This window comes from Oncorhynchus keta, chromosome 28 (genome assembly GCF_023373465.1).
Source record: "Oncorhynchus keta strain PuntledgeMale-10-30-2019 chromosome 28, Oket_V2, whole genome shotgun sequence".
Classification (NCBI taxonomy): Eukaryota; Metazoa; Chordata; class Actinopteri; order Salmoniformes; family Salmonidae; genus Oncorhynchus; species Oncorhynchus keta.
This window is the reverse complement of record NC_068448.1, coordinates 58,631,775-58,643,621: the sequence shown is the minus strand read 5'-3', so window position 1 is coordinate 58,643,621 and position 11,847 is coordinate 58,631,775. Positions and strand designations below refer to the sequence as shown.

The 11,847-nt window shown below is 41.6% G+C and overlaps 1 protein-coding gene across 2 annotated transcripts; it reads left to right on the top strand.

Annotated features, from left to right (window-relative positions):
- Positions 1-9,230: 9,230 nt before the first annotated feature.
- Positions 9,231-11,564, top strand: ppp1r17 (protein phosphatase 1 regulatory subunit 17). 2 transcript variants are annotated; one of them, XM_035739748.2, is made up of 4 exons: positions 9,231-9,353; positions 9,747-9,901; positions 10,313-10,489; positions 10,743-11,560. In XM_035739748.2, the coding sequence occupies exons 2-4, from the start codon at positions 9,823-9,825 to the stop codon at positions 10,811-10,813; spliced, it is 327 nt and encodes a 108-aa protein (XP_035595641.1). In that variant the 5' UTR covers positions 9,231-9,353; positions 9,747-9,822; the 3' UTR covers positions 10,814-11,560. The 2 variants fall into 2 exon arrangements, with proteins under 2 accessions (XP_035595641.1, XP_052340161.1); XM_052484201.1 differs by having other exon boundaries at positions 9,238-9,353; positions 9,783-9,901; positions 10,743-11,564.
- The last annotated feature ends 283 nt before the right edge of the window (positions 11,565-11,847 follow it).

The following is an 11,847-nucleotide window of genomic DNA, read 5'->3' as shown; positions in this document are numbered from 1 at the left end:
CACATTGTGTAAAAGCACTATTTTCTATTGAGATGGATTCCATAGAAAATTGCACACTTTCTCTTTAAAAAGGTCAGGTTTGTGATGGCATTTGTCATTCAACATGGTGCTTTCAAGACAACTGGGAGGAAAAACTAAGTCTAATCATGACGTCAGAGCTCTGGAAAGTAAGTATGGTAGCTGCAGCCCAATAGAACCCCATAGTGGAGGTGTCAAAATACCCATAAAACATAGTGGTCAAACAGGTAAATGGTTTCAATCATTTTTCCACCGTTCATTATTTAATGTTAATTTCTCTACCATAAGACGCCAATGTCGTTTTAGAGAATTTGGCAGTATGTCCAAAGGGCCTCACAACCACAGTCCACATGTATCCATGCCAGCTCAGGACTTCCACATCCGGCTTCTTCAACTGCGGGATCGTCTGAGACCAGCCACCTAGACAGCTGATGAAATTGTGGGTTTGCTCAACCAAAGAATTTCTGCACAAACTGTCAGAAACCATTTCAGGGAAGCTCATCTGTGTGCTCGTCATCCTCACCAGGGTCTTGACTTGACTGCAGTTTGGCGTCATAACCGACTTCAGTGGGCAAATGCTCACTTTCGATGGCCACTGGCACGCTGGAGAAGTGTGTTCTTCATGGATGAATGTCGGTGTCAACTGTACCAGGCAGATGGCAGACAGTGTGTATGGCGATGTGAGCGGTTTGCTGACGTCAACACTGTGAACAGAGTGCCCCATGGTGGCGGTGTGGTTATGGTATGGGCAGGCATAGGGTACGGACAATGAACACAATTTCATTTTATTGATGGCAATTTGAATGCACAGAGATAGTGGTGCCATTCATCCGCCGCCATCACATGTTTCAGCATGATAATGCACAGCCTCATGTCGCAAGAATGCTGTTCATTGACTACAGCTCAGCATTCAACACCATAGTACCCTCTAAGCTCATCATCAAGCTAGAGGCCATGGGTCTCAACCCCATCCTGTGCAATTGGGTCCTGGACTTTCTGACGGACCGCCCCCAGGTGGTGAAGGTAGGAAACAGCCTACCCTTTGCTGACCCTCAAGGGTGCATGCTCAGCCACCTCCTTCCTGTACTCCCTGTTCACCCACTACTGCTTGGCCATGCACGCCTCCAACTCAATCATCAAGTTTGCAGAACAACAACAACGAAACAGCCTACAGGGAGAAGATGAGGGCACTGAGTGTGGTGTCAGGAAAACAACTTCTCACTCAACGTCAGCAAAACAAAGGATAGGGGAGCACCCCCCTGTCCACATCGAAGGGACAGCAGTAGAGACGGAAAGTTTTAAGTTCCTTGGCGTACACATCACAGACAAACTGAAATGGTCCACTCACACAGACAGTGTTGTGAAGAAACCTCAAGAGGCTGAAGAAATTGGGCTTGTCACCAAAAACCATGACAAACTTTTACAGCTACACAATCAAAGCATCCTGTCGAGCTGTATCACGCCTTCAACCGCAAGGCTCTCCAGAGGGTGGTGCGGCCTGCACAACGCATCACCGGGGGCAAACTTTCTGCCCTCCATGACAGCTACAGCACCTAATGTCACAGGAAGGCCAAAAATATCATAATCGACATCAACCACCCGAGCCACTGCCTGTTCACACCGCTTACCATCCAGAAGGCGAGGTCAGTACAGGTGCATCAAAGCTGGGACTGAGAGACTGAAAAACAGCTTCTATCTCAAGGCCATCAGACTGTTAAACAGCCATCACTGACTCAGAGTCTATTTCCTACATTAAACCCAATCACTGGCCACTTTAATGAATGGATCACTAGTCACTTTATACAATGTACTCTAAATAATTCCACTTTAATAATGTTTACATATCTTACATTACTCATCACGTGTATATACTGTATTTTATACCATCTATTACCTATGCCGCTTGGCCATATACTTAAATGTACATATTCTCATTCACCCCTTTAGATTTGTGTGTATTAGGTAGTTGTTGGGGAATTGTTAGATTACTTGTTAGATATTACTGCACTGTCGGAACTAGAAGCACAAGCATTTCGCTACACTCACATTAACATCTGCTAACCATGTGTATGTGACAAATAAAATGTTATTTGTACACACTTCCTGGAAGCTGAAATACAACTCAAACTCACCCTCTGGCTTAAACAGAAGTCTAAACTCTAGTGGTACTGTACCTCAATGTATATGAGTTGCGTGGTAAGAAACGGAAGGGAAACAAAAGGCGCTTTTGACAAACCCACTCATTTTCACACTTGCACTTCTTTCCATTCGATGCACCCACACTCCGGTAACCATATTGGTGTATATGGTGTTAATTCAGATTCAAAAGTCGAACAGCCGCGATATGGCGCCCGCGACCAATATAAAACATAATTGTGGGAGGAAACAATTGAGTCGAAAACTGTGGTCGAGTGAGCAGAGGAAGAGTGCAGGCTAGCATGGTGCGAGCAAATTAAACTTGAGAGCTTGCGAGTGTGACTGAGCGAGCAGAACTGCATTTCTGCATGCAGTAAATATTTTTTGAGAGCAGAGATTTTTGTTCACCTGAAGAAATACTTAGTACATGTCAAGACTCAGAAATGACTGTGCTCACAAATACGCCGCGTTCCCACATGGATGTCTTTTGGCCCTCTCACACCATGTCCATGTTGCTCAAGCAACTGCTTACTATACTTTTATAACAAGGGGGAATTCTAGACAATAAACATAGCATGTAGCAGTCTACTGAATTTTTTTGGGACCAATCAGGGCTTGACTGCTCTCTAACATAATGTTTGACCATACAGTGAAAGGTGAACGATGGCTGACAAAAAGAGATGAGTTCGATTCGTTTTTCAGTAGAGAAACTATGCCTATCACACACATTCAGTATTGAATCATCTTTCTAACTAATAGACAGCAGCTTTGGCTTCAGTTAAAACACATGGCTAAACGTTAGTTAGCCAGCCAACATTAGCTAGTTAGCTTCCTTGATAGACCAAATAACTACCTATTTCAATATTGAAATCAAAGTTGATTAGCTAGCTAGTTGGAGAGCTAGTTTCTCTCTTGAAAAACTATCGAACGTACCTCTATTTTTGTCAGCCATCGTTCACCTTTCACCGTCCCCTCATCTCTATGTTCCAAAATTTGGTTAGAAACCAGTCAAGCCCCGATTTGTCCAAAAACATGGCAAGTTGTGTTTCAGTAGACTGCTACAGGCTATATTCATTGTCTAGAATTACCCCATTATGGAATTATTTTTGTAATCAGTTGCTCTCCAAAAATGGATTTTGGAGAGCAACTGGAAAATTGGTGTCAGAGGTACGGTCCAGAGGAGCGGTGTTGGGTTCCAGTGGACAACTTTCTAGATCCCAACATCATCCGAGATATTTCCGGTTGTTGTCCGGACCGGCCTGCTCCTCGTCCTTGTGGACTTCTCCCTGGCCTGTGTTGTCCTGCGGCTGGAGCCGCACACCGGTGGGAAAGGGGGTGGGGGGAGAAGTCACGTCTAATCCCACTCCGGCGCTTGACTTCGCCGGTTTAATAACCACCGGTACTGGCAACCCATCAAGACGCCCACCTGGGCCTCATTTCGCACACGTGGACTTCATCACTACCCTTAATTACTTCCCCTTTATCTATCACTCCGTAGAGTCAGGCAGTATTGGTTCCGTTTTCATGTCCAGACGCTTCTCTCGTTTTGTAACTCTCCATGTCCATTATTATTAAACTCACCATATGCACCTGCTTCCTGACTCCCAGGGTCTACGGTACACACGTGTTCCCGGAGGTCTTGCGATGTTGCGTCTCAAGGTTTAAAAACTCTATTATAGGGTTTAGAGAGAAACACAGAAAATAAGGTTCTGAGGTACACCAATCTTAGGAGATCTTATGTTTTGTTCCATGAGAGAATATCAGTCAGTTAGCCTGACCTTTATGAATTATGACGCCTTCATGTGCTTTTTTTATTATTACATTAATGGTTAAAAATTCACAAAGTGATTGAACAAACCGTATAAAATCTCCTAAACTCGTGTTAACCACAGACCGTATTTTTGGCATTTATCCAAAAACCCTACAAAAATGCCATTTCATTTCTACATAGGCTTTGTTCAACAAACAATGGTGGAGTTGGTGCCTACAAAAAGATGCAATTACTCTGTCTCTATAGGACGATATTTTTTTAATTTCACCTTGTTAGGCTAGACAAAATCTATTTTTGCTGTAGTAATGATGCAAGAATAACGTTAACAAATCTGTGTTTTTCTAGAGAACTCGGAAACAGTGGTACAGCGAAGCCCCATTAATTTTATATGGGGGATTTTTTTTCATAGTTGGACAGTGCTTGATATTAGAGGAGAAAATGCCATGTGACAAGAACACATCAACAACCCAGTCTCCCATCAGACTTCAAAGGGCCCCGCCTGATTGAAACATGAGTGGTTTATTTGTGATAAGCAGACAACACAGGTTATGTAATTAATTTATTACAAATAGAATAGGCTTCTATGCTCTCAGCAACTTGGTAATGTAGTCAATGGTATCCCCTATAGAAGGATTATGTAGGGTCATGTTGCACAACCTACCATTTACATGTGTTTTTCATAACTGGGCAACTATGTCAGTCCATTGCTTTTTTAGATTTAGTTACAAATAAGCAGAAGTTCAATCAACCAATGATATTTTACAGATAAATAATTAAGACTTTCAGCATGCTTATAGGGAAGGGCACTCAACATGCTCAGCACTGACACAAATTACTGATGATTGGCTGAAAGACATTGATTATTAGAAGATTTTAGGAGCTGTTTTGTTAGATTTCATTGCAGCTATTGATATCATTGATTACTGAAAAAACGGTGTTATGGATTTACATCTTTATCATGGATTGAGTTCCCTATCTAATTGAACACAGTGTATTTTTTATGGAAGCCTCTCTAAAGCAAATTCAGTTGAGTGTGGTGTACCACAGGGCAGCTGACTTGGGCCATTATTGTTTTCTGTGTTTACTAATGACCTTCCACTGACCTTAACCTCTCTGGTAGAAGTGGGCGTCCCACCTCGACAACAGCCAGTGAAATTGCAGGGTGACAAATTCAAAACAGAAATCCCATAATTCCATTTCCTCAAACATACAAGTATTATCCACCATTTTAAAGATAAACTTCTTGTATATCCAACCACAGTGTCCGATTTCAAAAAGGCTTTACTGCGAAAGCACACCATGCGATTATGTTAGGTCAGCACCTAGTCACAGAAAACCATACAGCCATTTCTCCAGCCAAAGAGTCACAAACAGCAGAAATGGAGAGAAAATTAATCACTAACCTTTGATGATCTTCGTCAGATAGCACTCATAGGACTTCATGTTACACAATACATATGTTTTGTTCGATAAAGTTCATATTTATATCCAAAAATCTCAGTTTACATTGGCTCGTTATGGTCAGAAATGCATTGTCTCAAACAAACATCCGGTGAAAGTGCAGAGAGCCATATCAAATTACAGAAATACTCATCATAAACATTGATAAACAATACAAGTGTTACACATGGAAATATAGATAAACCTATCCTTAACCTGTTACTCCTACCCCCTACTTTTTCGAACATTCTGTTAAAAATCGCGCAACATTTCAGCACCCTGCTGCTCATGCCAGGAATATAGTATATGCATATGATTAGTATGTGTGGATAGAAAACACTCAGACGTTTATAAAACTGGTTCAATCACAGCTGTGACTATAACAGAATGTGCGTTTCATCGAAAAGCGCAGGAAAATCTGATCACTGAAAATGGAAATATATATCCATCCGCCACTTCAACCCATTGATAAAGGCGAACCACAATAAATGGGGCTGAGGTTGCAATACCTACAGCTTCCACACGATGTCAACAGTCTTGTCATTTGCCTAGGCTTTGTTTCTTGGTCAAACGAAGAAGAGACAAGCCATTTCTTCAGGTCTCCGACCTGATATTTTGGTTGAGATTTACCCGGACATTATTTCCAGACGGACAGCTAAAGAATATACATCGCCTTGTGATCAATTTGGTCGCTTATTAACGTGTACTAATACCTAAAGTTGCATTACAAAAGTATTTCAAAGTGTTTTGTGAAAGTTTATCGTCAACTTTTTTAATTTAAAAAAATGACGTTACGTTATAAGATGCTATTTTTTTCCGTTTATCACATAGTCTTCATATATCGATATCTAGGCTATATATGGACCGATTTAATAAAAAAAAAAGACCCAATAGTGATTATGGGACATCTAGGAGTGCCAACAAAGAAGATGGTCAAAGGTAATGAATGTTTTATATTTTATTTGTGCGGTTTGTGTAGCGACGACTATGCTAATTATTTTGTTTACGTCCCCTGCGGGTCTTTTGGGGTGTTACATGCTATCAGATAATAGCTTCTCATGCTTTTGCCGAAAAGCATTTTAAAAATCTGACTTGTTGCCTGGATTCACAACGAGTGTAGCTTTAATTCAATACCCTGCATGTGTATTTTAATGAACGTTTGAGTTTTAACTAGTACTATTAGCATTTAGCGTAGCGCATTTGCATTTCCAGATGTCTAGATGGGACGCCTGCGTGTCAGGTAGGAGCAAGAGGTTAATGCAACCGCTGTCAGATATCAAAAGGCTTTACGGAGAAAGTACACTTTGCGATTATGTTAGGTCTGCACCTAGCCACAGAAACCCATACAGCCATTTTCCAGCCAAGGAGAGTGTCACAATCATCAGAAATAGCATTAAAATTAATCACTTACCTTTGATGATCTTCATCTGGTGGCACTCCCAGGTCTCCATGTTAGACAATAAATGTTTGTTTTGTTCAATAATGTCCCTCTTTATGACCAAATACCTCCTTTTTGTCCAAAAGCTTCGTCAATAGGAAAGGAGAAACAAGAAAGGCGCGTTCCCGATCAGGTGCATGGCTGATGATTGAACTGGCCACTGATTGAAAGTGCTGTATCTCCCTCATTTTTCAGAGTCAAAGCCTGAAACAATGCCTAAAGACTGGCCACGTGTAGAGGAAGCCATAGAGACGGTGAACTGGGTCCTAAGTCTTTGTACGGTGGATAGGCTTTCAATGGAAAAACAGCATTTCAAAATAATAGTACTTCCTGGTTGGATTTTCCTCAGATTTTTGCCTGCCATATCAGTTCTGTGATACTCACAGACTACCAATTATATAATCTACTAATTATATGCATATCCTATCTTCTGGGCCTGAGTAAAAAGCAGTTTTCATCCAAAATTCAGAATGCTGCCCCCTACCCTAGTGAAGTTAAGTTAAGCTTGTGAGTCTATGTGCGCTGACAACTCAACTGTATACATGTCAGCTACAACAGTAATATAAATCACTGACACCCAATCACTTAACATAGAGATCCAGACAGTTTTAGAATGGGTAACTATCAGTGGGCTGGTGTTATCTAAAAACTAAAAGCATTGTTTTTGGGACAAATCACTCACACAACCCTAAACCTCATTTAGATGTATTATTGCATGTGGCAAATCAGCAAGTTGAGGGGACTAAACTGCTGGGTGTAACCCTAGATAGCAAGCTGTCATGGTCAAAAAAATATAGACTCATTGGTGGCTAAAACGGGAAAAGGTCTGTCCATGATAAGGCATTTCTCTGCTTTCTTGATCTAAATCCTACAAGCTCTAGTTTTGTCGCACCTGGACTACTGCCCAGTTGTGTGGCAAAGGACATGTGAATGTAACTATTGGTCCAGAACAGAGCAGCACATATTGCACTTTAGATGTCAGTAGTATGCATGTAAATCTCTCCTGGCTCAAAGTTGAGGAGAGATTGACTGCATCACTATTGGTCGTTGTGTGAGGTGTTGATGTGTTAAAGGTACTGAACTGTCTGTTCAAGCAGTTGGCACACAGTTCAGACACTCATCTGTACCACACAAGACATGCAGCCAGATATCTCTTTACAGTTCCCAGGACCAGAACAGAGGCTGGGAAACACACAGTATTAAATAGAGCCATGAATAGATGGAATTCTCTGTCCCCCCAGGTAACTCAAATGAGCAATAAAACAAGATTCAAAAACCAGATAACATAACACCTTAAGGCACGACGGGGACTGTGAAGAGTAGTTCTGGTCCCATGTTGGTCCCATGCAAACCTTTCCATACACACACAAAACAAACATTTGTGCACACATTTGTTGCCAAGATAACCCATCCACTTGCTAGATGTGCATAAATTGCATGTATTCATTTTGTGTGAATTTTGTATTTAGCATTTAATTATCTAGTTTTATGTATTTTATTTGTTGTGATTTGGCAGCGGCTAATTGGGGATCCAAATAAAACACTAAAAACAAACATTGTAGCACTGTTGCAGATATTTAGTTGAAACCTGGGTGAAATTGAGAACTATTATGTATATTTAATCAAAAAAAGCCACCAAGCTATTGTAAAATAAAGTTGACTAAAACAATCAAATTGAATAGTTTAGCGCTGTGAAATTAGACACGGGATATTAGTCGTATCACATGTAGTATTGTGCTCAGGGGAAATATCCCTGATCTCATATCGAAAGATAATGTCATGGGATGACAGAGGAGATAGAGCGGATATCAATAACCAAAAGCAGGGGTTGGTTGAACGGGTAGCGTAAGCTTACTCCATGACATCTGGGATTTTCCTTTAACCGATCTGCTCTCCATTGGGGTGGCAGGTAGCCTAGTGGTGAGAGCGTTGAGCCAGTAACCGAAAGGTTGGTGGATTGAATTCCTGAGCTGACAAGGTAAACATGAGTCGTTCTGCCCCTGAACAAGGCAGTTAACTGTTTCTAGGCTGTCATTGTAAATCAGAATTTGTTCTTCACTGACTTGCCTGGTTAAATAAAACATCTGCTCTTCATTTAACTTATCTGCCCTTCCACCTATCCATGTCACCCTTTTTTATTCTCCTAATCTTCCCTTTCCTCCAATTTTGTCTCATTCTTTCCTCTGCCACTGTCCCGTCTTCTATTCCTCTCTCCGTTTCTTCTGCTCTCTGTCTTCTTCCCCTCATCCTTCCACCTTCCACCTTCCTCCTCCCTCGCTCTCCCCCCTCCTCACGGGCCCTGCTGCTGTCATTGAACCTGTTGAAGTTTGCTAATTAAGATCCCATTCAAATTCATCATACCATTTGGACAGCGGTCCAGCAGACACAGGATAAGAGGGCTCCCGTCACCGTGACAACGGGCGCTAATGGAGACGGTGGACTGGGCGGATGGGTGGTGATGATGCTCCTCCTCCGAGCTACTTAACACCATGGCTTTGATCTGGCCCGGCACTCACTCCTTCTGTCCTGTCTGCTCACTGAACAGCTGAGGTGAGATATACACTCTACATCTCTATCTGTCTCTCTCTACAGCTCCTGTCTGTCTCTGTCTATTCTGTGTTTATTACTCTCTCCTCCGAATGGCATTACCATTGCTTTGTAGCGCTTGTGAAAAGTTTTAGTGAGTCTCTTATAACATTACAAATGTATTTATGCAATTGTGATTTATATTCATGTTTCTAATTGGCAAGGAGATTTACGCCAGTTTACCAATTTATCCACATGCAACAGTCAGTTGAACTAGAGCAAAACACAGCATTAACAGAAAGGGTTTTATCAGTCAAAATAAACATTCAAAGATAGACAATCTCAGACTACAGTTTCCCTGATGTGTTGAAGTCCCTTATTGACATGAGCATAAATAATGGATCTATGTGTGTCCAGACTGAGACTGGGCTGTGTTATCTGATCTGGGTCCAGACTGGGAGAAAGAGGATAAGAGAGAGAAGAGGAGGAGAAGATGTCTACAGGCTGTGGCTGTGTGAGGTCGCCCCCGGAGACAGCGGAACACAGACTGACGGGTGGACAGGAGCACCACTGTGAGTATCTGAGAGACAGAGGGGAGGGGGAGGGAAACAGAAAGAGAAAGGAGAGAAAAGGAGAGAGAGAGAGCAGATCTCCACTGGGACCAACCAACACAGTGACAGATGGTAAGACAGCAGCCAGGTCTGCTTACTGTCACACAATGCCTCTGTGTATTCGTGATGGGGATTACGTATGTGTAGATTCACACACGCACACACGCACACACACACTATGAAATACCACCACTTTACACATTCACATACTGCATTATATCTGTATGGAATCGAATACGCAATACTATTCTTTGAAACCACAAGTTTCCGTGCCATTTCTGTGACTAACTCATCAATAGCAACAAAACAACACATATCTCATAGTTACTGTATAAATATAAATAACATGTATGTTATATTTCTGTGTAACAGATCAGATGGTGGAGCCTGTGAGGACCCTGCTAGAGGAGGGGGCAGGGATGACCAGAGCTGTGCGGGGGAAACACTGTCCTGAGGCAGTGCACCCCGAGGAGCAGCCAGATGAGCAGGAACTGAAGAAACCACGCAGGAAAGACACGCCCGTCCTCAACACTCCTCCACTCATACCAGGTCAGTCTCACTCTCTTGTGTTACTGTTTGAGACTTAAAGTAAACTGTAAAATAGTGTTTTTTACTTAATATGTTGACGTAATGTACAAGATGTGTAAGTACCCTCTATGCTTAAATCATGGACAGTACTGGATTTATACGGGTGACATTCTGTACATTGTGACCTTATAAATTGATGTTGGTGTCGTAACAGATTCTCAGTATGAATCGTTTACCATTCTTTTTTATGTGTTGAGTCACTTGCCTTCCTCAGGTGTGAGGATGGTGAAAGGAGAGAAGAGAATGATTCACATGGAGGATGAAGAGAAGGATGGAAAGAACTAGAAGTCATTGGAGGAGAGATTCTTGCCTACAATTTTCTGTTGTTGACATCGTTGTTTCCTGTTGTCACATTACTAATATGTAGCCTATACATGTTTATTAAAAGTAGCTCTACAATGTGTGGCTGTTATCTTTCATAAACAAGGTATAAAGATGTTGTCAATGCATGCATTCAATATAATATACTGTATCTAGCCAAAGGTTGCACCGTGGCCATTACAATGTAGAAAATAGCATATATCTTATGGGAGATGCCAAAACGTTGGAGAAAACAATAGAATGCAAAGTCAAAGTTACTGGTTTCCATCTGTGGCAAAGTTTTCCCTAAATGGTTATGTCAAATCCAGCTCCGGAACCAGCCTAGCCAGCTGGCTATTCTTTTGAATATGGTGCAGTTAAAAAAAACCCAGCAACAACAGATGTTGCTAGCTAGCTAGCTAAGGTTAGCATGCTAGCTATCTACACTGACAGCTGTCAGTTCCCTATTTGTTGACGTTTCTCCAGCCCACGTCGAAATCACCATGACGTTCTTTCCCACCCCCAATTCTAAAACATGTATAAGTAGCCTGCCTCATTCATCAGAGGTGCAACCTAAACAAGCATTCTTGCTCTAGGGCAGAGAGGAAGAGGCAAAGCGAGAGGTTTTAATCTGCCCAAATCTGTTTGTGTAAATAAGCCTACGAACTGAATAACTTTTGTATGGAAGTCAATAAGAGTATCAAATTTGGACAACAAAAAATGTAATCGCTAATTTGCTACAAGAGGCTTATTTGATTTAATAGAAGTTTCATAATGGTTAGGTTGTTGCACTGATGTAAGTGGACGCATGTGGGATTTAGGCCACTTTGAAAAAAACGTGTTAATATCAGAGTTGTGCTTGTTGTCATACAGTATATAGAGGACTCATTATGGATCTAGCCGTTTTAGCATGGACATTGCCATTGAGGACTTCCACAATTTTAAAATAGTCAACTGGGTCGCTATTCCGAGCCAGAGAAATCAGCCAATGAAGAAAATTTACTACTTTAAAATAGAGA

Coding starts and splice junctions, on each gene's coding strand:
- ppp1r17 (XM_052484201.1), top strand. CDS start 9,823: ATGTCTACAGGCTGTGGCTGTGTGAGGTCGCCCCCGGAGACAGCGGAA. Junction 9,902..10,312: donor GGGTGGACAGGAGCACCACT/GTGAGTATCTGA, acceptor TCTGTGTAACAG/ATCAGATGGTGGAGCCTGTG. Junction 10,490..10,742: donor CACTCCTCCACTCATACCAG/GTCAGTCTCACT, acceptor TGCCTTCCTCAG/GTGTGAGGATGGTGAAAGGA.